This window comes from Cricetulus griseus, chromosome 5, assembly GCF_003668045.3.
Source record: "Cricetulus griseus strain 17A/GY chromosome 5, alternate assembly CriGri-PICRH-1.0, whole genome shotgun sequence".
Classification (NCBI taxonomy): Eukaryota; Metazoa; Chordata; class Mammalia; order Rodentia; family Cricetidae; genus Cricetulus; species Cricetulus griseus.
The window spans coordinates 32,995,813-33,023,012 of record NC_048598.1 but is presented as its reverse complement, the minus strand read 5'-3'; the positions used below and the strand labels follow the sequence as shown (position 1 = coordinate 33,023,012).

Sequence of the window (27,200 nt, the reverse complement as noted above, 5' to 3'; positions counted from 1 at the left end):
GAGCCTTGGTGAGCTACACTGATCCTGTAGCTAAGGAATTCCCTTAAGGTGCTAGCCAGTGGACTGCCTAGGCTTTTCACAGTGAGTGTATCCATAGCGTGAAGATGGGTGGAGCAGCCTGCTGGTTCTCATTAGAAGCTGAAAGTTGTCTGCAGTGTGCTTTCCCCATCAAGCAGATCTCTCACCTTAACCAAAATGGGAAGGCCAGCAGTACAACCAAAGAATATAAATCCCCAAATGCAGAGGCAAGAGATGAGAATTCTGAGGGAGGCAAAGTCATATACCAGTGAGAGTATGGAATAGGACAAATATTCGTCTTGACATGATACCATGACCTCCAGAGTCCATTAGTCCTCTAAGAGACATAGACACACAAGGACACCCCCTCCCACCTCTCCACAAACTCTTTTCTAATGCCTCAGAAGCAGCTCTAATTCCAATTTCCTATTGTCTCATTCCTCCATTGAATAAAGGACTTTGAGAAGCCTCTCAGACATTTGTTTAGCATTTCCTTTTAGTAGGGTCAGTCTGCAGAATCAATACCACCCTAGGAAGTATTTAAATAGTAGTCCACAAATACTCAGTGGTCCTGCATACTCAGAAGTTGTAGTTTAAAGCAAACTTGGAGGAGAGACTTTTGCCTTGAAAATAACCTATCACTTCTTGGTCAGATAACAACAGACTTTGCATAGCAAGTTTTCTTAAAGTGATACATTGCATTACTCTTGTAAGTCATTTGCCCAGTAGCTACTATAGTCATTCAGTTACACAGACTACCTGGGCTCACTCAGGAACACCTAAACATTCATGTCTCTGCCATGTAGACACAAGTCACCTAAGAGGTCTCTGCTTTCAAGGAACAAAGCACTGGGAGACAGCCCATCAGGGACCACACACCTGAAGGCTTTGCCCTCAGAACTAAGTATTCATAGTGGCTTTGTGCAGCTGTTTGACAGTGTCAGAGAGCCAGAGCTTCTGTTCTTAAATTGAATCCAGGTGAGTCTGCAGAGTCCTATGTTCAAAGAGCATTCTCTTAGTTCAGACCTCTGGGTAAATCCCTGCCTGAAACTACTCCCACTGCTTGGTCTCTTAGAAGGAGAAAGACACAGGAAAATATGTGATCTAATGAGTTGATAGTTAGGGTTAAATAAGGACTAAAATCATTTTTTTTAATCCCAACTTATGGAAAAATCTTCCTAAAATCTTTTCTTTTACTTTCCAATGAGAAATTTAAATTAAACAGAATTAGCCAGAAAGAGCTGAAATAAAACCAAATTTGAAGTTAAGAAACTTGGGGGTGTATCATCCCCAGGCTGCCTCCTTTTGATTCTAGGAAAAATGTCGTTCCCTGTGAGTGCCTCACCAGACTGCTATTTGCACAGACAAATGTCTGGAATCTTTGTCTCTCTCATTATCCCAGCTAGTTCTCGGTATCCACACCTGAGAGTGTGGCTGTAGAAAAAGGAAAGAATTGGATTGTTCCATGCGTTGATGGTGTGTTTTAATATCAGATTACTTTTTCAGTTTCATCTTGAAATTGTGTCCTTCAATTTGCCCAAGAGGCAGAGTCAGCAAATTATTAGTTTGTTAAGGATACCGGTTACCTAGGATTCAGGTAATTAAGGTTTCACTGCAAATAACTCCATGAATGCTACTACATGGATGTACAGGCAACAAGTGTTCAAGCCAGAGGAGTTTTTAGGCACTAGCATGGTTAAAGAAGGCCATGAGGAAGAGAAGCCCAAGGCAGGCAGAGAGCCTAGGTAGCAGAGTGCTGTGTACCACCAAAGATAAAATAGCCACCAGCAATGGTCAATGACTTGCGACCTAGTAGGCATAATTCCAAATTCATGATTCATTTCATGTAATCACTATTCTTAGAGCAAAGTTACTATTGTTCTAATTTTACATTGCTAGTAAATGACTTGAAGCTATAAGTCCAGACCCTAGAACCAGTGCCATTTCCCACCAGTTAGAGGGAATAAACTTCACTAGAGGAATAGTCTACCCATAGGGGAGAAACAGGTAGACCACATGAGAGGAAAGAAAGAAATCCCTGATAGACATAACTCTGAGATATGGTGCCTATAAAGTAGTCAGAAGAAGTCAAGCTCTGTGTGTACAAGGTCCAGAAAATTCTCTATCTATTCATTCAAACAAGGTGTCCACTCTGTCCCAGCATCTGCCATGGGGCTAGAAGACACAGAAATGACTGAGATCCAGAAATGTGTGGAGATGCTAATGAGGGACCCACAGGCTCACCTGCTGAGCAGACCTGCTAGGACTATGACTTGGAACTCTGCAGAATGCTGCTGGCTAGTAAAAGGCAGGGACAGGAAGGAGCATGGTGGAAGAACCGCCAAGAACAGAAGGGAACAGCTGCCTCCCTTTTCAGGGCTTGTGTTTCAGCCACACACTGCCATATAACACTGCTCATTTCCTAGAAATGCTGAAAGCACAGAGTCACAGAAACAAAGAAGGCAAGGCTAACATTTCAGGCCTCCTTAGTCATGGCCTACCCCTGGTTGAGCTCAAGCCAATCATAGCCTATGTTCTGTCCAAAGGCTCATTAAGACCACCACACCCAAAGAGGGAATCTTGCCCAAAATTACCTCTATCCTCAGGATCTATGTCATGGACTGGATTATAAGGATTATAGGGATATTCTATTATACAATTATTTCAAATTATTAATGTGCCTTGAAACAAACAATGTCTAAGAAAAACTGCCGCTAGGGTTCATGTTTATAATTATTCTGTGTGAAGTAGGAGGCTTTAAAAAAAACAGTTATTGGATGCCTACTTTGTGTTAAATAAACATCTGTTGAATAAATGAACTAGTAAATGAGTGAATGAAGAAAAAATAAACTGAACTAGGAGCTGCCTACAAGTCTACATTACATTAAACGTAAATGATTTCAAAGTCAGACATGGTAGTTCAGGCTGTGGCCTGTGTGGATGAGACCTTCACAGACACAGAAACTGGAAGAGGAAGAGTGATTTGAGAGGGAAGACGGGTGTCTCTGAGGCAGCAGCTCTCAGGCTCAGACTTCAGCTCTGTCTGAAGCAGGTGGGTGACCCTAGTTTCATGCAGGCTAGACTGCAGCTCTTCAGTGTTGTGTGCACTAGCTTTAGGCCCCCAGGCAGTGTCCTATTTCTTCCTGGGCTCTCCACTTTCCATTTCCTTCTTCAAACTGTCCTGAGGAACACTTGAGTTGAAATGTCTAAACTGACTACTGCAGAGAATGACACAAAGTCAGCATTTACAGAAGGTGCCAAGGAAACATCACTGTGAAAATCTTTTGCAATAACTGAGCCCGCGTTTGTACACTTTACATTTCTGTTGATTTGTCTTCCAGTATTTCCCTGTGTTTATGCTGTCTCTCACTTTTGATTACCAGTTCTTTAACATTTTGCCCTGAGTCTTGGCTCTCTGTTAACACAAAATAAATGCTCCCTGCATTTGTATGTACTCCTGACAGCATCCTTCCTTACATCCAACTGTGTGCCTTCACCCCCCCACACACCTCTCACTAATAACTCTACTAATTAGAATGTCTCTTTTATCCAACTGGAGTGAAACAGATTTCCCTAAACTAGTCTCTGACTCCCACCTCAGTCCTGGTGGCTTTCTTGGCCCCCTGTGCCATCTGACATGATCTTCCTTCCTTGCCCTAGTTCTGCCACCTGCCAATCCTGACTCTGCTTACCACTCATCTATATAGAGCTAGTCATGGCCGTGAGAAAGATTATAAACATTTATAAAAAGTTTCCCATCAGACTGTGAGCATCTTGTAGGCACAGCCCTTAATTATTCTTAATTATCTAACAGAGGGCCTAATGTCTGACAGTTCACCTAATAGAAGCTCAATAAATGCTAAACAAATGAATAAATGAACATGTACAATATCAAATTACTTTCTAACCTGCCCAGGATATACAACACATGCTTGAATGAAGGAGAGAAAATATTGTTAGTGCCTAAAGGATGGAATGCCTGGTCAATATTTAAGCCCTGTGACTTTACCTCTGGTCAGGTAACTGAACTTCCAAACTAGCAACAAACCACAACTACTACCCTTGCTGTCCCAACTGGTTGTCATGGCAATGCTTCAACTTCAAAATGCTCTGAAGCTATGGCTTCCAGTTGCTGTATTGTATATTTGAGAAGAACCACTTTTCTCCACCAGTGACTTCTGAGTCACAGAGAAAACTGTTTTTGTTTATCCTGAGTTTTATTTCCTGGGTGTTTTCTTTCTTTTTAAGTAAGATTGTTTTAAAGCAGGTAGTAAACACAGGAAGGGAAGAATGTTGTTATTTGGGGGACACATACTTGGCAAAGAAATATGCTCTCTGGAAGGTACAAGAATGAGGGTGTGTGTGATGTGGACAGAAACAAACCTGATGAGGCCCTAGAGTAACCTAACTCCATGGCCTCAAGGGCAGAAGCATGAGATTTATGTACTTATTTGTGACATCAGGAACTCGAGCTCCTGAACATGCAGGGTGTATGGGCTCAGGATCCAAATCAAAGTGTTGCCTTCTTCTTAATAAATGCCAAATAAGGTGTTTATTTGGCCTCTGCAAGGCCTGAACTAAAACAGGAAAGAGAAGGAGCCAGACCTCCTGGCATACACATTCTGAATGAATCAGATGGCTAGCCCCAGAAGAACAAGAAAAAGGGCATAAGGAAGGAAGCAGGAGGGGAGGAAGGACAACGTGTAGCTGGTTACAAGCAAACAATTGAGTCTGCTTGTTCTGCCAAAGGTGATTCCTACTTTACAGTTCTGCCTCTGTCACTCTTAGCAACCTGTGCTCCATGCTAGAAGGGACACCCAAAGGCCTCTGGGGTTTTCATCTGGTCCTTGAGGACTGGGAGAGATCCCTCCTCATGGAGGACAGGTACTGAGAGCCCACCATGCCACCTGAATTCAGAAGCCTCACTCACTGCGAGTGAGTCTGAGATCAAACAGTTCTACAAGAGCCTTTTACCTTAACAAGGTTGGGGGAAATGAAGAGAGGAAAGGCAATAGCATATGTCAGGTGCTGATGGGGGATGGTGGTGAGGGGATAGGATGATCACCCTGTCATACTCAGAGGAAATCCATCGGCCTCTTACACCAAGCTAGACAGCTAGATGATTCCAAAGTTTGAGATATAAAGTTGCAAGTTAAATGCCAAGCCCTGACCAGACTGGGCTCAAGCACCCGACTAGCACAAAACCAGAACATCATGGTCCACGTGATCTGTATCTTCCTGCTTCCCCTCCTTTGTGATGCTTCAGAATTTAATGCCCTGTGATTGCTGGGTGGCTTAGTGTTCCCCATAAGCCTGTTGCTTAGCATTCATCAGGTGGAACACAATAGAAAGTGATGGATCATAGCAGATCACGTAGAATGAGGAAACAAGGCCAGAAGAAATACAGGAGAAACATAGCCTTCTCGAAGAACCCTCTACACCAAAGCTCTGAGAACAATTACTGAGGAGCAAAGCCCAGCATGACACTTGCTTTGATAAAGTTTTATTGGAACACTGCCTACCAATGCGATTGTGCATCAACTGTGGCCATGTGCACTTACTAGCAACAGAGTTTAGGAGTTACATCATAAGCTATATGGCCTGAAAAACCTGAACTATTTAGCATCTGGTCTTTTCAGAAAAAGTCGATCACACACTACACTATGCTCATGAATGTGGAGTCTCAGCTTCTGTAACAGTCCACAAGAGCTGAAGCAGCAACGACAACAGCACTAGGGAGCTTGTTAGACACAAAGAGTCCCAGGGTTCCCCAGATAAACAGAACCCAAATCTGCATTTGGGTAACAGAGTGTAAGAGTAGATGCCAAAAAAAGGGTTAAATATGCAAAGATTTTGTTAGATGAAAACAAGTCTGAGAGAAAATATGGCAGAAGCTAGAAAAAGCTGGGAGAGCCGCTGACCCATGGTATTAGACTGACCCTAGGGGAAGGGGAGAAGAAAGAAGCAGTCTAGGTGTTCTGGAAGGCATTTAATGATACCTGGGCCAGAACCAACTGTGTGAGCATCTGGTCTTCCCTTATCCTTGCCACTTCAGAGTAGGGGTGGTCTCCATACAAACACAGTCCTTGGCCAATGAACCCCCTGTGTTGGATCCCTGCAAAAACATCCTCCCTTGGAATCTGCTTCTAGGTGTGTCCCAGCTGACTTCTGTGCTCACTGAAGTCCAAGAAGCAATGCTCTAGAGCACACTCCCCACTTCTGGGATGAAGGGCCCATCTGACCATACATAGTTTAGGCTTTCCAGGCTGTACAGTCTCTGTCACAACCACTAAAGTCTGCCATCTACCATAGAAGCAGCCACAGAGAACACATAATCAAATGAGTATGCTGTCCTGATCCAACTTCATTTGTAAAAAAAAAAAAAAAAAAAAAAAAAAAGCTTCAGCTTCGGAGATGTTGCGACTCGCAGGCTGTACTACACCAGCCCTTGCTCTAGAGTGGATTAAAACTCCCTTAAAGTAATTCAAACTTCTGCTCATATGAGACAGATAAGAGAGGGGGTGTTCCTACTGAAGGCAAGAGGGCTACCTCGTGCTCAGCCATTTCCTTCAGATGCTCTTCAGACACTCAGTAGGCAGCAATAGCAGAACGTCAAAGCTATTCCCCTGGATCCCCACAAAAAGCCTCCAGTTCCAAAAGTTCTTCTCATCCCAATGGGAAGCCAACTGTCTAAACTTGAAGTTTATTCTACAAATGTAATTTGTAGAATTATGGGATTCTAACATTACAGTAGGTGTTTGGGAATGACCAAGACGAGTTGGACATGCATATTGCTTCTGTGGGAATGCTCAGTTGATAGAAATAAGAGACATGCCTAACTAATAAGGTAAGAAGCAATGTGCAGTCCAGGAAAGCATGCCAGAAGGTCTATAGAAGGAGAGAGAGAGAGAGAGAGAGAGAGAGAGAGAGAGAGAGAGAGAGAGAGAGAGAGAGCAGGGAGGCTCTAAGGATGAGGGCACCAGGGTGGACTGTCAAAAGCTGGTCATGAGAGGTCAGAGTTAGCTCTCACATGCCTTTCCCTGGGAGAGCCAGAAAGTCTCACAATGAAAATTCCAATGCAAACAAAATTAAGACACAACCATCAGAGCATATGTTTCCTGCACACAAACAATCCATGCATTTCCCTGTCACTAGAGAGGGCAGGGCCACCCCATGAGACAACCATGTGCCCTCACATGAACAGCTGTGTGCCAGAAACATGATCACTACAGCTTCACTGGAAATTGGAGTTCCGGTGCAGAAGTTGGATGTCAGAAAAACACGATAATTCCCCAGGGTCTGATGAGACAAACACCCAATTTGACCATTGCTGCCTGTAGGGAAGCAATCAAAGGGCAGAGCAGAGACCTCTGTCTTCAGGGGAGCTCTGGGAAATGCAGACTCAGCTCCTTGCCTGTGTGAGTCTGCAGGACCAAGGTTGCCTCCTTGTATTCCCTTTCCATCTATGCCCTCATGCTTTTTCCAAAACCTTGCATTCCCTGTGATCGAGAACTCTTTACCCTAAAACCTCATTCCATACATTCCACTCACACAGAAAAGCTAGCAATAGGTTCTGAACAGTGGCCCAATGTCAGCAGTCTCTGACTATCAGGAAATCCAGATAAATGTGTGAATATTTCTATTAAGTAAGCACAGATCTCATGAGATGGTCAATAGGCTTACGGCTCAGAAAAACAAAGTGAATGTTTTAGCACCATTGCCGACTTGATTTGAAATAGTGCTGCTCAAATAAAAAGATCAGATGAAACTTTTTAATGAAATAAATGAATCCTTTGGAGCTTTTTAGTTTACCGTTTTTTATCTTGTAGTATTGTGAAGAAAAAAATAAACTTACAGCCACTCCTGTTTTATAGATTATCAAATTAAATTCCTAAGGAATTCAAGTTAATATTTCTGCTAAGGAAAAAATAGAATTAAATTAGAAATTAATTTAATTTGGATGTCTCCTGCTAAATACCTTTCATGTCACTGGTAAGCTAAATGTTGTGTTGAGCAGTTTATCTACACGACATATTTAAAACACTGAACTCTCTGGGGCATCTCCTTATTTGTCTTTTGTTGGGGAATTTTTTCCAACTTTATTTCAAATGTAATCATATATATGTAATCATATTTTTCTTTTGATTTTCAATTTGAGAAAAGCATAGCTCAGAAAGAAAAAAGGCTGAATGGATTGCCAGAGATGACTGTCTGGTTACATGTCCCCAGGCTCTACACTGGGACATGTTGTAAAGCTGGGGCATTCAGAGGGCCAAAACTTGCCTTCATGTCAAGGACAGCTTCTCAGACATCTTTGTATCCCCTCAATGACTTGCCACACTTTGCATGGCAAGGCACTCAATAAATATTTGTTGGATTAAGAATTCTGGGCTTGGACTCCAACCTACCATGGACTTAATGACTCAGTGTCCTGTAGCTCAGAGCTGCAGGTGGTTACTCAGCTGGGCGACTTCAGGGAACATTTGAAATCAATTATGGGTGCAGAGGAACCTAGTAAAATGTTCTCTTTTGTGTATGTTGGGGTTGAAGGAGAGGAAAGGAAGTCGAAGGAGCAGGAAAGGCTCAGGTGGTTTCAGAGTTAGGCACTGGACCTTAAGGAATCCACACTCGACTAGAACAGAAGATGGCTTATTCAACCACTAAATTCTAATGGCCCAACCGAATGGGCTCCTAACCTCAGGCTACTCCTCGCTTGCCACATAGCCTCAATGTGCCAGACCTTTAACTGGCTACCTTTGTGAAGAACCCCACCACGCAGCAGTCCTCTCTTGGCTGCCACAGGCCAGCTCCAGCAGCGAGGGGGTGGGGGAGGAAGGGCAACTTCAGAAGGTCTACCTTTCAGAAAGCCCAGCACATGGCCAGGAAGGACCCTCAACACGTGAAGTTTGCATGCCCTGCATTGCCCTCAAGCCTCAAGAAAAGCATTCTTGAAACTCATTCTGGATTCTGACTTGTTTCTGAAGAATGCGGGAACTTAGAGTGCAGGGAGAGGGTAATTCTAGCTGATTTTGTTTTCCTCACTTCTTGCTAGAACTACAAGTTAGTCACAACTCTCAAAAAAAAGAAAAAAAAAAAAGCTGCTTAAGCTATTCCAGACAAGCCTTTCCAAAAAAAAAAAAAAATGAATTTATATGAAGTGGACCCCGAGGGATGCCTACCAACAACATTTTGGGAGAAGGTGATTAAATTACAGCCCAGAGGCTGGGACAGGACAGCCCTCAAGGAAATGAAAGACATTCCCCACTTTGTGGCTTCCGAGTCTCCAGTGCATGAGACAACAGTGCCACCTAGTGCCCTGTGTTGGAACTATTCCCTAAGGCTCCATAGCTGTGGGTAGGTGCTTCTAGGGCAGTGACTGGTGTTGACTAAATTATTTGAGTTCTCTACTGAGGAGAAAATACTTCAAGTTTGACAGGTAAAGGGCTTAGAAGATGGTTTTAGTTAAGTAGGCAGAACCTGAGGTTTGAAAGCTGTTAGCAGAGTGAGAGCCAACTCTTGCAGCATGTTGGCCCACCCTCAGAGGAGCAAGGGAAGTACAGCTATATAGGCTTGTGTGTATCTCGCAGCAACTTGATTCTACATTGCCATTCTGTGTAACTCAAGTTCCACCATAGTAGGAACAAATAGTAACCAGCTTGAGGGGTCATGCCAGTGGAAGAAAGAAAAAATGGATTGTGGAGAGATGTGAGTATAACTAGAGGCTCTTCTTACTGAGAATTTAGTGACATCATCCTTAGCTGTTCTATTCGCAGGTGAAATAACAGTGGCTAAGACAATGAGCAGACAAGGATGCTAAATTCTCAGCTGTCCTCTTACTAAGCCCAAACAATGGAGGCCTTTTATCAACCCCTGCCTCCCACAGGCTTTTACCCAATATCTTCCTGTGATAATTTGGGTCATGCACAAGTCTGAAGAAAGACAGAGGATGGAACAAGGGGGAGACAGACCCGGTTGCCCTCTACTCTCCACCTTTTAGAAGCACACCTAAAAGGGAAGTCCCAGAACACCACAGAATCCACTAAGATATGAAGAAAACAGAAACCTCAGGAGCTAAATTGCTGCAGATTTCCTGCCCTAGAGAGGCTAAGAGGGTTCCGGTGGGCTCTAGAAGAACCTGAATGTGTGCTGTTGTTGGTGACAGACAGGCAAGGCAGGGAGGCACATGGAGATGAGGGTATGCATGGCAGAGGTGAGGTGAAGAATGCTGGAACTGTAGTCAAATCATGGCATCACTATCCTTGAAGAGTATGAGACTGGACTGGAGAGGTAAATGCAGAGGGCAGGTCTCACGTTCCTGTTTTCCAGGACTGGACTTTGATAATCCAGAGCAATAGTCCCTCAGAGCCTCCCACTTTTATTCCTTCTGGATTCTCTCACTCTCCACAGCCAGAGAACCGATCCCAGGTCTCTATGTTTCTACTGCAGGAGGAAGCATAGTCAGCGCCATGGGCCTCATTCTAGACTGCAAGCACACAGTCTCCCTGGCAGATGGGCACTAGGAAGCCAGACTAGGCACCAAGAAGATGTCATCTGGGGGAAACTGTGGAGCTGCCAGCTCCGATCAGATAATCATCTCATTATTTCTTCCATTTTGGCCCCAGAGTGAGGCTTTCCTGCTATTCTGTCTCTGCCCCCACCTAGCTTACAGCCTGGCCCCTTCTCTCACCCCCCTCTCCCACCCAAAACTAAAATAAAGCAAAGCCACATGACTGGAGAGTGCTCAGTGTCTGGGAATCCCAGATTCCAAATAAGAAATAGCAGCCAAAGAGGGGGAGACAGAGTGTCCACATGGATGTTCCAGCGACACCCCACTGGAGAAGGCTCCTTCCCTCCAGATTTTTTTTTTTTTTTTTTTTTTTTTGCCTAGTCTGCAACTCATTTGGAGGCACTGGGAAACCTGAGTGGATTTTGTTTGTTTGTTTGTTTTGTTCTGTTCTGTTCTGTTTGAGGAGCTATCAAGTGATACAGGCGTTCTCGCATTTCCCCCCTAGCCTGTCTCAGACATGACCCTCATTGCCTCAGTGTCTCCATCAATGGAAGAGAACGGACAAGCATGAAAGGCGTTTGACTAATCCAGATTGGTGCCATTATTTTTTCTGATAAGCATTTGATTTTTTTTTAGTTAGGATATGAACTAGCTGGTCTCATTGTGACGTTCTCATGCATACATATCATTATGTTTTATGCTCATTGTTCCCTTGGTGAGGTGTCTAAAAGAATAATGAGACACCAAAGGATAAAATATACAGTCAAATCCCTCCCTCACTCCTTGCCAGAAATCAACCTCTTCAGATAGGAAAAATTTGGTGGGGGGGGCGCAACTACTTCAAACCCAGCTCTTTTCTTTGTCCTTCTAGGTGTTTCTCTGATTATCAAAATCAACACAGGTTAACAAGCACAAGCAAGCGGCCCTGGTTAACATTATAGAGTTGGCCATGTTAGATAACCTTTCATAGTTAGGTCTTCACCACAACCATCAGAGCCAGAAGTCAGGACCCTGGCCTCTAAGTGCCCATCTTTTCCAGCACATCTGTTGGAGTGAAGCAACAGGGACCCCAGGACGTGGAGCAGCTGCTATTTTTCTTCCTAGTTCCAGGGTGGCAGCCTTGTTCCCTTGCTGTTTGTACCCAGCTGGGCATTCCTCACTCCTACCATCCTTGCTTGGACTGTCATCTGCTTCCTGAGTTGCCTGGGTTTCCCATGCAAGACTATAAGAAGCAGGAAGTGACTCCCCTTCCTCCTTGACAAAGAAGCCAAGTCCCTTCCCTTTAGAATGGGAAAGGAACTAAGCTGAGTTCTCCTAAGTGCAAGCACAATGTATAGAGCTCCAAGAGATCGATAGCGGTAATGATGTCGTGGGTAGGAGTCATCTTTCCTTTGATGGTGCCTGCGGTACTTCTGCTCTGATAAATAAGCCCCACACCCACACATCGCCTCTAGCCAAGCCTTCCTAGCTTTTCTGCTTCATCCTTTCCCCCTTTTTGTTCTTTATGTCTACCCACAGCTGAAATGGAGTCGGCTACACACCCCCGGGACCTGAGAAAGCCCAGGAGTAGAGTGGGACATTACCTGCAATGATGGCTGGGTTGTTCTGTCCTCCCTCTGATCTCACCCAGGCTTCCACAGTGAACGCCTCCCGGGGAATCTCAGCCAGCACTTCTGGACGCAGCAGCAGCCGCTCCCTCTTCCCAGAGAAGTACAGTACAGGCAATCCTCCTTGGGGGTTAAAGGTCTCTAATCCCGAGGCAGAGGCCCCTCCACCATTTTGGATGGTGCCCTCCAATGGACCATCACTATTTCCATGCTTAAGGGGGTCCTTAGGCAAGAGCTGGAAATCTGGAGGGGCATTCTGGGGGTCTCTGGTCATATCTTCTGCCGGCCTCTTCAGCACATGGCGAGGAAGCCTAGACTTGGCCTGGTGCTTCCTCCTGGTCTCCTCTGTGGGTCTTTTCTGGTATGCAAAGGTGGTAATGGTGGAGACAGCAGCTTCTGAGCTTCCCCGAGTCGCAGGCTTACCTAGAGCCTCCTTGGATCCTCCGTTGCCAAGATAAGTGTCATCATCTCTCAGCAGCTCTGATTGCCCAATAGGACCATCCCCTACCCACAGGGCAGCTGGCTGCTCAGACTCCCTCCTCACTTCTGCTGGGTTCTCAGTCAGGTCTCCGGGAACCACACTTGGAGCCTGTCTCTCCATGCCTGGTTGACTCGCTCCTGCGTATGAGGTTCGTTTCTTCCCCACAGCATAGGGTCTTAGGTAGCTTTCGGGTCGGCTTGGGTAGACCCCAAAAAGATGATGCTGTGGAGCAGTTCTGGGTCTTCGAATCTTGATCCCCAGCCAACAGTGTTCCCCTTCCAACAGTACCTGGTTCAGTTGTCCCCTCTGGGCCAGGAATTTCTTGCGTGTCCAGCCCAGCTCCGAGCTGGTGGTACTGAATGCCCACCCAGCCAGGACCACCAGGCTGACTCTCAGGACCTTCCAACACATCATATCTCCCTCAGCTGGATCTCAGAAGCAGAGGTCAGCTTCTGGGTATCACACAAGAATGAAGGGGAGAAGAGGAAAAAAGACAACCAGCAGTGGATGTGAAGTCACCAGGGAAACTGATTCACAAATCGAACTTTTTCAGGTAGCCCCAAAAATATGTCCCACCTGGCTACCTGCCCTAGGAATTCAGCCAGCCAGCTCCCTGTGGCTTCTGTCCCTCCTGCTGCTGGGCTTCTCTCGCCTTCTCCTTTGACCTGGTCAGTCCTTAAGAATAAAGTTAACTGTTCCGACTTTGAACTTCTCCCCAGAGATCTCAGGCTTCCTTTTCTTCCTTCAGGAACTCCTCTCTTCACTGATACTGGAAGTGTATGTAGGACATAAGTCAAATTCTTTCAAAAAATACAGCACCCTGGGTAGTCATTCAAAATAATCTTTTCCCCCATCTAATGTTCTCTGCTGTCTCTTCTTTCTTTCCTAGGAGCTAGCTTCTCCTTCTAGAGCCCATCATCCAAAATATGTTCAACTTAAAGCAAATTGCTAGAAAAAAAAATAACTTTAGACTGAAACACAATTTGATGCTTGTTACCTAGAAATGCAAAAAACTAATCTGGGGGCATTAAAAAAAAAAAACCGTGCTGGTACTTAACTTCCACTCCTCAGATGTCCTCAGCCAGGTGTCTATGCAGCTTCCAGTCTGCCTGGGTAGGTGAACACTCCCTCAGCTTGGTGCCCAGGGTTGTTGACTATTGAAGAGAGTTTTTTATCCCGGTCCAACTTGTTGGTATGCTGCAAGTCTTTGTAAAGTTCTCTGGCGGCCAGTCTGCTGTTCTCTTGGCTAAATGAGGCTGAGAGCCCTTGGTTTTATCTTCTGGGAGTCTGGTGGGTCCCTGGAAAGATGGATAAAAAGAGCGACATGAACCACATATAGGTCAAGGGACCTGTTCCCTCCCAGTCTTTCCTGCTTCCCTTCTCTCCTTCTCTCCCTCTCTCTGCCTGTAATTATCTTCCTGGCTTTTTTTTTTTCATCTAAAGACAATGATGATGTCAAAGCTAATAAGTTTGGTGCATCACTCCACCTACTCCCTGTCCCCTCCTTCTTCCTGAGCCCCACCCACCCCACCCCACCCCCACCTCTCAGAGACACAGGGGACAGATGCTCCTCTTGGTTTCCCCAGTAAACATCTCGGGCTTTCTCTCTCAGCAGCCGCAGCCTACACAATCAATAGAAAACAATCAATACTGTTTTGGAGTGTGCCTTTCTGTGTGTAGCCTCTCTCTCTCTCTCTTTCTCTCTCTCTCTCTCTCTCTCTCTCTCTCTCTCTCTCTCTCTCTCTCTCTCACACACACACACACACACACACACACACACACATACACACACACACACATTTTGAATGGACCTGATCATTAAGCAAACACTAGTCTTTTGGGGACCGTTCACATCTCTTTCTTTTGATTTCTCACAAGCCTCCCATATTTTTTCTTATTTTACGCTAGCATTTCAGATGTAAAAGGACAATACCAAAATTCACTTCCTATTGGACACTGAAGGGAAGGAGAAATCAATTACCCTGCCGTCAGCAGCATTAAATGGAATCGTCATATACTCCTAGCATATAGACAATCTTTCTCTCAGAAGTTTCTCAGCCTGAAGTTAGTAAAAGTCACCATATGCCAAGTGAACAAATAAACAAATGAGGTGCTCAAAATAAGCAATTTACACAAATGAACAGCTAAACTGAGGCAGCTATTTTTTAATTGATTTGAAATGAATGGGCAAGAATGGGGGGAAGTGAATATACCCTGAGTTTAACCTCTGCATTGTTTGCCTAGGTGTTAGATGCCAGCTTTCTCAAAAGGGTTTCCATCCCTTACAGGAACATGCATGTACATAGAACACATAGACAGACACATGGACACATGCAGAGAACAGTTCTGAATTCCAGACACAGGCATGCTTGCCCACGGGTAGTATAAAATAGGTACAAATATACGTTGAGTCCTTCTTTCAAGCAATAAGAAAAAAATCACTTACACTTTTAAAATTACTGCTTCTGTTGCTCACTCATATCTAAAGCACACAGCCCACATGCTCAGGAGAAAGACCATGGTGCTTCCTTCACTCTGGCTCTCCTTGGCTTTCTGAACTCCTTTACTCCAGCTGAGCAATACAGATGCTGTGTACTGTGCGCCCCATCCCACGTGCACCCTGCTTCCCTATGTAGCATGGAATAGAGCCTCAAAGCGAGTCCCCAAAGATGTTCTCAGTTCAGGCACGTGGATGGTGCTGAGCAGATATCCCTCGGTCCTCGACTGTCCCTTATTCTTTTATCACTTCCCTGGCCCCCTTCACTTTTCTGACTCAGTTTTCCCTTGAAGCAGATCGAGAATAGAAATTGAGACTGGGGGCAGGGACAGAGAAAGCCAGAAAAGCAGAGGAGAGGAGGGAGGGAGAGAACCAAGGAGGAAAAAGAGATAGACAGAGAGAGAGAGAGAGAGAGAGAGAGAGAGAGAGAGAGAGAGAGAAAGAGAGAAAGAGAGAAAGAGAGAAAGAGAGAGAGAGAGAATATCAGGAAGAGGTGGCTTAGCTTAAGAGAAAAGAAGATAATCAGGTAAGAAAAGAAGTCAACCCCCCCTTGATCCCTTGCCACCCCAAGGACCCTCAGAAAAACATCTCCTACCATTCATTTCAGGAAGGGGGATAGCACATCAGGGGAAGATTCCGCCTGCTTGTCTCCCCCTTTGAGTGTGTGGGTGATCTTGCATCCCCTATAGGTCTCTCCTGGCTCTCAGCTGCTAGTAATCCATTCATAAGGTTTCAAGAGGCAACACAAAACTCAGGCTTCCAGTTTAGTTTCTCTCTCTCCCCTTCATTCCTTTGCTCACCACTCTCCTTCAGCTCTTGGCAGTCCAAAGTTTAAAAAAAAATGTTGAACCATTTCTGTGTTTTCCTCCTGTTGTAACTTTGGCTGTGACATCATAACCCTGCCCACCAACACCCCACCTCTCTCCCTTTCCATCCCCCCTCATCAGCCCCATGCCCCCAAACACTCCCCCCACCCACAAAGAAGAAGGTCTCCTGTCAGTTCCAATGTGTGAAAACACAAAGCTCCTGGAAGGTGCCCCCTCCTTCCCCTCGGTGCCCCTCCTGCCTCCCCCTCCCTGCCTTACCCACCGCTCAGCCCGGCTCTCCAGGCTTTTAACAATGATCCCATCTGTTTGACATGTGCGGAAAGGTGGGCTGGATTCAGATAATCTGTCAAGTGAATCGGATCAAAAACACAGCAACCCCCTCCTCAATTCCATCACACACACTCGCACAGACACTCACACCCCAAGCCGGAGCAAAAGTGTGAGAGAAGTCAGACTGACACAGCACCCACCCTTGATGCCAGGGAGACAGACACCAAACATGCCAAGGGAAAGCCCAAATTTATACATATATAAATTCTGTTGCTTATTTGTTTATGAGAAACACCCACACCCCAAGTCTTCAACCCCTCTCCCTCAAACCCTGCCACTCCGCAAAGTGCACAGATTTGAAAGCTGGTAGAATCTGTTTTGAAATCTCCAACGAGAGGGTTTTTCCCCCCTTTTTTTTTACTCCAAAGCACTATCTGTGGCGATCAGACTCAAGCAGGGTTGCCAGCAAATGCAGGAGGCCCCTTCTAGGGTACAGGCTTTCAAACCAGCGAAGCTAGAGGGAATGAATTTAAGGACACACAGCAGGAGCTGGCTGAATTCATTTTATTTTGACGGGGTAGTTGGGGGAGGAATATCATTTCTGAAATGCCCAAGGAATGAAGGGAGAGGATATGGATTTCTTAAACAGTTCTTGCAAGAGGAGCGGTGTCTTGGTCTGCAGGTAAATCTAGAAGGCAAGAAATTGGAGCTGTATAAAAGAGGACTAGGACAGAGAGGGAGAGCAGAGAAAGAGGAAGAGAGAAAGGGAGAGGAGCAAGGAGAAGGGTGGGGAGATGGGCAAGGAAGAGAGGGTGAAAAGGCAGCCAGGGGGGGCAGAAGACAGAGGGGAAGGAGGGAGAGGGGAAGGCAAGGGAGAAGGGGGAGGGAGGGAGGTGAGGAGGAGGGGGATAGAAGGGAGAAGAAGTGAACCGGAAGAGGGAGGGCAGGAGGGTTGGTAAAAGAGTAATCTGGGAGAATGAGGGACTGAGAGAGAGAAGTGGGGATCACATGAAACAGGGAAGGAGGAAAGTGGGGGGGGGGGCAGTGAGTACATGAAATATGGAGGCCAGAAAGGCAGTTAGATCCATGCTGGAGAAACACAGCAAGATCACAGGGACAGGTGAAGAAAGCCAATAAAAAGTGGGGCCGAGAAAACAAAGGAGACACAGCGGGGAGACTGACTGTCTCAGGGACAGGACTCATTTTTAAGAACCAGAGTCCAACGTTGTCTCCTTAAGGAAGCCCTTCTTCCCCACCCCAGCTGACAGCTTCCCCTCCTTTGCCACGCACGGCACCCTCCTTCACCTTTGTGGTCCTAGCATGCCAGGCCCCTGGAAAATGCATGAGTGAAATTCTAACACCCACTATCCTTAAAAAAACAAACAAACAAACAAAACACCTTTAAAAATCCCTCTCTTTGTTCTATCCACTAAGGGTTCTGGGTCCTCTTGTCTAGACTGGGCTGTGTGTGGCCATCTACACTTCATTTTGACACAAATTGTTTCCTTCAGATGGCAGGGGAGATTTGCCTGGATTCACTGCCACAGTGGGGCTGGTCTGCTCCCATCAACAGTGTCACCATTAATATTAGGAGGTTCTGAGAAGAGAGAAGAGCCCTTCTATGCTGGCCTCCAGAGCATTAACAGAGAAAGAGAGAGGGGGAGGGAGAGAAAAAAGAGACAGAGACCCTTAACATGGTCTCTTTGACTTCCTAATTCCAAAATCCGAGGGAAAGGCTCAGCTGGGAGCTGGCCAAGGAGCATAGTAATAAAAGCCTCCTAGAGCACAACCAAATGCAGCAGCGTCTATATATAGGAGCTGGGTCTGTTTTAGCTACTTGCAGTCTAAAATGACACCCGGAAACAAACATTTCAGCAATATGTTTATTGGAATCCTATTCAGCTGGTCCTGGAAAGAGTGAGAGGCTCTGAAAGACTTCACTAGAAGGTTCAAAATTGTTGCTTTCTCCTCCTCTGGCTTCAATGCTCAGAGCTGCGAGTCAGTGGCACAACCTTTCACAGGGCAGCTTGACCTTCCGACAGGGTGACCACTAGGAGCCCCTCCTTTTCATGGATGAGGCAAAGGTGCACACTTAGTAGCAGGGTCATGTGTAGCACCTAGCTCCCCTATCCACCTCTGTTGTTTTTCCCCAGTCCACATGTGCCTCTGTCTTTGCCTGTCTTACTGGTCTACCAGTATTAAGAGATCAAAAGGGAGAATCAAAGACAGGCTTCTCCCCACTGTGTTTCACATATAGTAAACGCATGTAGGCAATGTCTATTGGTCATACATGGTCTGTAGTTCAGCACCATCCAGCACTCAGAAGGGAATGCAAAGCTGGGTCTCACCCCCCTCCCTGTACATTCTGAGCCAAGAGAAACCCAATCTTCTCATAAAACTGTGTGGTGCCGTATGCTACCCTATTCATCACCCCGCCACCACCACCAAAATACAATGACTTACAAAGTATCAGGGATGTCATTGATTTTGTTGTGAAAATTGCCTTCATGCAGATAGATCAAGGAACTTCACACATAGGTTATGCTTCCCAGTGTCCTCAGGAAGTAGCATGACAGAGGAGGCAATATGCCAGAGGTCTATATCCTCCAGTAACAGTTCCTACGAGGCAGGTGTTTTGGTAGGATTTGAGCCTTGGGGCCAGCTTCTAGGGCCTGCTAGGTGATGGAAACTCCAAAAGTAATGCTGGGTCTTTCTCAGTTCACCAGATAAAGGTTTTATATGGTTTATGCTGTCACTAGGCCTGCCTTTTCATCCTCAACAGGTGATGGCCTAACAAGAATGATGACACTTGAAAACTGGCTTTTCTTTCCACCTATCCACATGTGAGGGTGTTCTTTCTTCCCACCCACTTTATGCTCATTTTATATATTAGGACCCTGAGGATGGAAGAGGCTAAGCCATAAACATGCAGACTGTAAAAACACAACTATATTGTGCTAAGTGAAAGAAGCCAGACTCAACAGGCTATGAACACTGTGAGATCCTGGAAGGCAAGACTCAAAAGACAGAGAACAGATAAGTGGTTGCTGGGAGCTGAGGGATAGGGAGAAAGGAATACAAAGGCCACAGAGCAGTTGGGCGTCAAGGGGCTCTTCTCTAGATTGAATGTAGTGATGAAGCATGAGTGTAAACATTTATTAAAACTCAAAGCATGTACACTACAAAGAATAGTGTATGAATGATGGGAAAATGGAGCATAAGGCGGAACCTGTGTTCTCTCAACATCCTGCAGGTGCCAAAGATCAAAAGAGAGGGGGGCATGCTTTAGTCACACTCAGGGACCCTACTTTACCCAAACTCCCCCTGACATTCTGACGTAGATTCTTCAGGGACCCTATAAATGCAGATTGCTTAGAATAGATATCTGACTTATAGTCACAGCTTCATCAACCCAGAGATTCAATAAGCCAAATAACCAAATTCGAAATGAGCACCACCCAATGACTATGGCCCTGCTCTACTGTATAGCTAGAGCCTAGCTCTAGATACATTAATGAGCTAGGAACTATCTTTATTAAGAGATTAGAGGAAAAGCCTACTAACTCTCTACTAGTTCACACTTCAGATCCTAGAATTTTTCAACCCAACATGTTTCCTATGGTTCTGTCTCCCTAGGGTGTGTGTGTGTGTGTGTGTGTGTGTGTGTGTGTGTGTGTGTGTGTGTACAAGTCAGTCAGTTCCTATTTCCTATAAATATTTCAGACACCACCTAAGGGTACATCAGCAGTGCATACCTATGGCATTTATTTTGGTCCTTAAAGAAAGATGTATATTCAAATATAATGGCATTAAAAGAATAATATGCCTAAATGGGGATGGTATGTAAAGAGTTTCAGTAATTAGCTATTTAAGATGTTCTGTGCATGCATGTCATTGTCCTATATTTAACAAACATTAGAATGATAGTATTTGTTATTCAAATATTTAAATGGAAAAGGTTTTTAAATTTGATACTGTGCCTCAAATTTAAAATTTTGATAAATTCACAAATATGGTAACAGTATTAACAATAATAAAAACTAATTTTTATTATTAAGATATATCAAATACTGTTTGAATTTGTGTTTCTGTGTGTGTCAATTAATTTAATCTTCACAAAACTTTTGCCAGTTAAGTGCTGCTACCTCCATTTTCAAATGAAGACTAACAGCATTTACTGAGCATATACTACTTGCTCAATGTAACATCATTATATACCTACTATAAAGCACACATAAATTATCTCACTTAATTGATCAACTAACTGCTGAGGTACTTGTTTGGTAACTTTTCCTGGAGAGATATAAACAAAAATCTACTCATCCCAGATCATCAATAGAATGAAGTACCAGTTCCATCCAGGTCCACCATGCTGAGCCAATGAGTTTATTGGGTTTAGGTACAGGAGTGTGGGTGACTCTAAAGTGGATACATCATCTCTTCCCAGCCAATCACCTGCCTCCCATAAACTCTAGCATCCATGAAGACTTGCACAGCTAGGGGCTGGAGAGAATATGGTCTAGAACCTCAGGTGAAGCTTTGGTGACCCTCTCCTTTGCACACACCTCTAAGAAGGAATGTTTAATTTGGTACTGTACCTAGATTCTAAATGTTGGTACTTTCATCAAGATGAAAGTCCCCTTGCTGTTACGTCTGTAGTCAGACGTTTCTCTCCCCCCTCCAGTTCCCAAATAACCGTCTCAAAGGCTGAATATGAATTTTAAATTTTGGGCCAATAGCTCAAGCTTTTTACTAGCTAACTCTTACACTTAAATTAACCCATATTTCTATTTATGTTTTGCCAAGAGATGGTACCTGTATTTGTGTGACACATTCATCGACATCTCCCTCTGCATCTGGCTGGCAACCCTCACTCTGCCCTTCTCCTTCCCATTATTCTTAGTTTGGTTGCCCACCTGTATTTCCTCCCTAGCTACTGGCCAGTTAGCTTTTTATTAAACCTGATCAAGTGGTCAGTCTTTACAGTACATAAGAGGGTTATTCCATTGCATTTCCCTCTTTTTGTCTAATTAAAAAATGTTTTAACTTTAACATAGTAAGATTATATACAACAAAAACAGTTATCAAATAAGAATTATAGTTACAATATCCAGTCTATTTGTATTTGGTAAAATTAGAGAAAATATTATCTATCTTATCTTTGTGGTTCCAAAGTTTTGTACCTAATTTATCTTTTATCATAACTAAAGAAAGCTATAACTACCTAGTCTTCAACTCAATCAAAGACCCCAGAAGGATGAAATGTTACCTAACGACATCTCAGTGCCTGGACAATCACCCAAAGTTCTTCTGTAATGTTGGGGCATCCACTCTAGCCTGCAGGCTTGCGTATCTGACAGACCTCCCTGTGAAGCAGGGAATTTTAAAGGACTATCCTACCTTGTCCTGGCAAAGTTTAGCAGTTGCCTTTCTTGCTTCCTTCTGGTCCAATTGAGGCAAGGGCAGCTTGCCACGAAGTAAATAAACTCCATATGGAATTTCTTCAATGCCCATCATCTTCTTGGTGATTGCCAGAAGCAGATGTATCTCACTGTCAAGAAAAGTCTAAGTTCTTAAAACGTTTTAAGTGTCATATTCTGTAGGTCTTTGAAGTGTTTGAAGATTGCCAATCTAACTGAAACATATCTCTGCATGACCTTGAGAATATACTTAACATAGCTACAAGTTTGCTATTATAGATGACTATTTTTTTTCTTTATTCACATTTCTTTCCTTTTGTTGAAATTTTTTTAATTGAGCTATACATTTTTTTCCATTCCCATTCCCTCCTCACCTCTCCTCTTCCACCCTCCCCCTACCCACTACACTCCAAATTTACTCAGGAAATCTTGTCTTTTTCCTCTTCCTAGGCAAGTCCATGTATGTCTCTCTTTGGGTCCTCTTTGTTACCTAGGTTCTCGGGGTTTGTGGTCTGTAGGCTTGTTGTCCTTTGCTTTATGTCTAATACCCACTTATGAGTGAGTATATATTATAATTGTCTTTCTGGGTCTGGGTTACCTCACTCAGGATGGCATACTCTAGTTCTGTCCATTTGCCTGCAAATTTCAAAATGTCATTGTTTTTCAGCATTGAGTAGTACTCCATTGTATAAATTCACCACATTTTATAGATGACTATTAATTTATATTTCTTAATTATATATTACATTTTTAATGAGCTGCATAAACATATTACCCCAAACAAGAGTAAAAATATGCATACAGTATAACAAAATTAACTTTAAATTTGTATCAATAAACCAAATTCCATACCAATGTAAAATATGTAAGATTAATAGTTGTTTTTAGATCAAGGTAGATTCAGTAATCTACCCTTTTATCCTATATCCCCCATTTTCTTTTCAAAACAAGATTCCTGAATCTAATCTCCTTTGCTTATATTTTTTCCTGATCATTATCCATAATAACTTGTAACCAACCCCCCTGAACTATGATGAACATTCATAATTTATTTTTGGGAATGTGGACATAGTTCTCTAGATTACTTCCTGTTCATTGGGGTTCTGGTAATCTTTGGGGGACCCTGAGAAAATTTAGGATCATGTTCCAGTCCTGACTAGAGTATTTTGTGAGAATAGATTATCTCAGCCAACAGCCTTGAAGCTGTTCTGGATGCAGAATTCGGAGGAAACTGAAACAGAGGCACTCCAAGATGTTCGATCATCTGGGCCACCCGTTCCCATCAGAGATTTTTCAGGGGGTCTTCCTCAATCAAACCTGATTTTTCTTAGCCCAGAATGAATCCAGCACCTCTAATTTCCTGTGGAAATAAAAACAGAATCCCTTTCCCAAAGTAACATATCATAACTTGACCTTTCAACTATGTCTTCAGTGAAGAGTTGGGTCTTACCATTACCTTTCTTCTCCTGCAGGAAATAAAGCACAACCAGTCTAAGACAGTATTGGCACTCTCATCACAGTAGAGTAGGAACAGTGAGATAAAAATCTCCCCTAGACTGCTTCTTGTACATGTTTGGGAGAAAAGTATGGACACAAATGCAAATATATAAATACAACCTGCTGAGTCTATTTAGTCTTGTGCTGAGAGCTATCCTGGGGCTATACAGCAGATAACAACTAGTGTTCAACAGGCCAGTCCACCAGATGAATGATTCCTTGTTGAAGAGCCCCACTAGGCAAAGTTCATGGGGTTACTGGCTGTGGAAACCTATTGTTTACTGTCTGTAATTTCTCTCACATCCTACTTCATTTCTTCTTAAGAATTGGATTTCTTCTCTAATAACTGCTATGGTTGTTTTCCCACTGCTTGTGTATTTATCTCATGTATATATTTCATCTATTGGGCACCCATAAAGCTGTGGATAGTCAGGAAGATGATTTCTGCTTAAACTGTCAATTTTGATAAATAGAAATAATACTTTTCATAACATAATATTATGAAAAAATAATATTTTTCATAACTCAGACTGACATAGGAGAATTTTCAGCTACAAAGACAGCCTTATACACATTTAGCTAAGACCCTAGTACAAACTCAAAGCAAAGAGGTTGCTGCTGGAGACAAATTCTGGTTACCCCTAGAGACAAACACAGGGGGTCAAATTCCCAGGTATTTGGCTGATTCAAGGTCAGAGCTTGAAGCAACTTTAATAGACACAACTCCTTGTCAAGCAACTGAGACTTTTTGCATGTATTCCTTATCACTCAAGGTTCAGCTCTGGAGAAGACCTACGTGCATGGCCAAGTGTTACTCATCTGCGGTCAATATGATATTCCTAGCCTAAGAGAAACTACGTGACTTATCATGTGTTCTGAGAATGAGTCGGGCCCTGAAAATGTAATGTATTGTGCAGAGTTTGGGTTTGAGAGTAGTGGTGGTGGGGCAGAGAGAAGGTGGTGGTGCAGAGAAAGAAAGATGTGGTGGCTGTGTAGAGTTAGAGAGAAGCTGCTGAGTAGAGCAATGACAAGGGGTGTAGAGCTAATGAGGAAGCAGTGAAGAGAGAATTTTCAGGAAGAATTTTTCAAGATGAAGTAAAGAGAGTTACCATCAGAAGAGTGTGTATCCTTATTTCCCTTTAGATAGAGAAGTTTAAGTTCTCACCACATTTGTGTGTGGTTTTTTGTTTGTTTGTTTGTTTGTTTGTTTGTTTGTTTTGCATAGTCTTGTTGCTGACTAGAGGCTGGCTCCCTAGTTAGTCATAGTGTTGCTTGTCTGTATATGTTTTCAGGGATGACCACTCAATATTAGACAATCAATTAGGGATTCATCTTTGAATAAGACTAATTTCCCCTCTCTCAGCAGTTGTTATTTTCCTATATAGCTTTTTAATCTAGAAATGAGGCCTTGTAAGGTTTTCCCCTTACATGTTAGTATATCTATTGGTATTGTTCTGTTGAAGTTCCATGGGTGTAGCTTCCTTGTCATTTCTATAAGACAAAATAAAGCAGCAGATTCCCTGGTCATCTGACTATTACAGTCTTTCTGCCTTCATTTCCATGATGTTCCATGAACCTTGGGTGTTGTGCTTATATCCAGGGAGCGGGACAGCCCATAACTGGCTGTTCTCTATATTTTGACCAATCGTGGCTCTTATCTATAGCTGAGAGAAGCTTCTTTGATAAGAAGTGAGAGACACACCTAATCTGCTGGTGTAAGAATAGTTATTTAGAATGTGATTAAGAATTATACTGGGTTTACATAGGTTTAAAGAGAAATCTGGCACTAGGGAATTGTACAGAGATCCACAAGGATGACCCCAACTAGGAATCTAAACAATAGTGGAGAAGCTACCTTAAATGCCCTTCCCCTATAAAGAGAATGATGACTACTTTAAATGCCATCCTAAAGCCTTCATCCAGGGGCTGATGAAGCAGAAGCCAAACTCCTGGAATCCAGTTTTAGAGAGGGAGGAGTGACTAACAAAGGGGTCAAGACCATGCTGGGAAAACCCACAGAAACACCTGACCTGAGCAAGTGGGAACGCATGGACCTCAGTATGACACCTGGGAAACCAACATAGGACCAAACCAGGTCCCCTGAACATGGATGTCAGCTAGGAGCATTGGGCAGTCTATGGGGCCTCTGGCAATGGAACCAGGATGTATCCCTAGTGCATGAACAGACTTCAGAAGCCCATTTCCCATGGAGGGATACTCCTTAGCCTAGATACCCAGAGGAGGGCCTGCCCCAATTGACTTGACAGATTTTTATGATCCCTCATGGAAGGCCTCACCCTCCCTGGGGAGTGGATGGGGAAATGGGATGGGGGCGGGCGGTGGTGGGACATGGGAGGATGATGACAGGGAACTGGGATTGATATGTAAAATAAGATTGTTTATAATTTAAATAAAATTTATTTTTAAGAAAGAAAGAAAAGAAAGGGACTCTGGAGACTAGAGAGAGGGCTCAGTGGTTAATAGTACTTGTTGCTCTCTCCAAGGCCCTGGATAGGTTCCTAGCTCCCATGTGACAGCTTACTACAGTCTAAAACTATAGCCCCAGGGGAGCCAACATCCTTTCTGGCCTCTGCAGGTACTGCAGACACACACACACAGGCAAAACACCCATACATAGAAAATAAAAACCATTAAAGAAAGGTACTCTGGCCGGGCGTTGGTGGTGCACGCCTTTAATCCCAGCACTCGGGAAGCAGAGGCAGGCAGATCTCTGTGAGTTTGAGGCCTGCCTGGTCTCCAGAGCGAATGCCAGGATAGGCTTCAAAGCTACGCAGAGAAACCCTGTCTCAAAAAACAAAAACAAACAAACAAACAAAAAACAAATAAAAAAGAAAGAAAGGTACTCTGTTTCTATGTTTTTAATGTCATATAAACCTATCCTAAAAATTCTAGATCAGTAGTTGCTTATTGGACTTTTAAAGATTTTAGTTATGTGATTATTTGTGTGTGTGTGTGTGTGTGTGTGTGTGTGTGTGGGTGTGTGTGTGTAAATGTGGTTGTAGATAACTGCAGAGGTCAGAAGAGGGCATTGAATCCCCCTGGAGCTGGAGTTCTGGGCAGATGTGAGCTTCTGTACCTGGGCACTGGGATCTGAAGTGGAGTCCTGTGAAAGAACAGTAGGTTGTCTTTATCTGTGCCCTTTCTCTAATAGCTTACTGGACTTTGTAACTGAATTTTATTGAAGACCTTATTTGGGGATATTACCAGGAAATTTGAATGTAAATGGCTGCAGGCAGTGGCATACATGAGAACATCAGCTCATCCTTGACTTACTTAAAAACAAACAAACAAACAAAAAACATGCTCTGTACAGTTTGTGTGTAATTAAAAAAAAAGAATTATGCTGGTTTAATACTGTCAGTAGTAGCTTGTCTTCTAAGATCCATGACCTCACTGGTAGCTGTTTCTAGTACCTGGCATACTTTCCCTCTTGTTGGGCAAATTTAAGTCCAATTAGACAGCGGTTGGTTACCAAGATGTAAGTGCCAGTATTGAACCCGGAAGGATATCTTGCCATGCTGGTCATTATTGTGGTCCATAGGCATCACAGCTGGCTAGGACTATTGATTGCTTTCCTTCCTTCGCAGCTTGCATAACTCCTTCCAGTACTGTGAGACAATCTTTAGGGCAGGGGCTTTCAGGTCATATTGAGCTTGAATCCTCTGTCCCAAACATGTGGTAACTTTAGCAAAATGTATTTAGCTTCAACTTGTGGTAGGGAACCAGGATAAAGAAAATAAGCTATATTATTTTGGAGTTCTATTGGTCTCCTCTGAGAATAAGGTTTTAATGAAATCTATGAGATTTCAGAAGAAAGCATATGTAAGGAAGCAATGGCACTTTACTCAAGCTTTAGTATGACATTTATTACAATGTCTTCCCAGTGACCCTGCAAGTCAGTCTAGGTTAGAGATTGCTAATATCTATGTATTCCCAGAAAGTTCAGTTATGGAAATAGAGAAAATATTCTTATAGGGAGAAAACAGTTTTAAGGAGAAGCAAATTACCTTTTCTTTGCTCACTTTCCTGTTGAAGAGCCTAGAATCTTTCCTAGA

General features: G+C 43.7%; 1 protein-coding gene across 1 annotated transcript in view; it reads right to left on the bottom strand.

The window, feature by feature from the left end:
* The window catches only part of Pappa2 (pappalysin 2), a 229,470-nt gene extending 216,443 nt beyond the window's left edge, over positions 1-13,027 (bottom strand). Inside the window, exon 1 of the mRNA XM_027417273.2 lies at positions 12,109-13,027. Coding sequence (XP_027273074.1) covers positions 12,109-13,027 — 919 coding nt within the window. The remainder of the gene's footprint in view (positions 1-12,108) is intronic.
* Between the last annotated feature and the right edge of the window lie 14,173 nt (positions 13,028-27,200).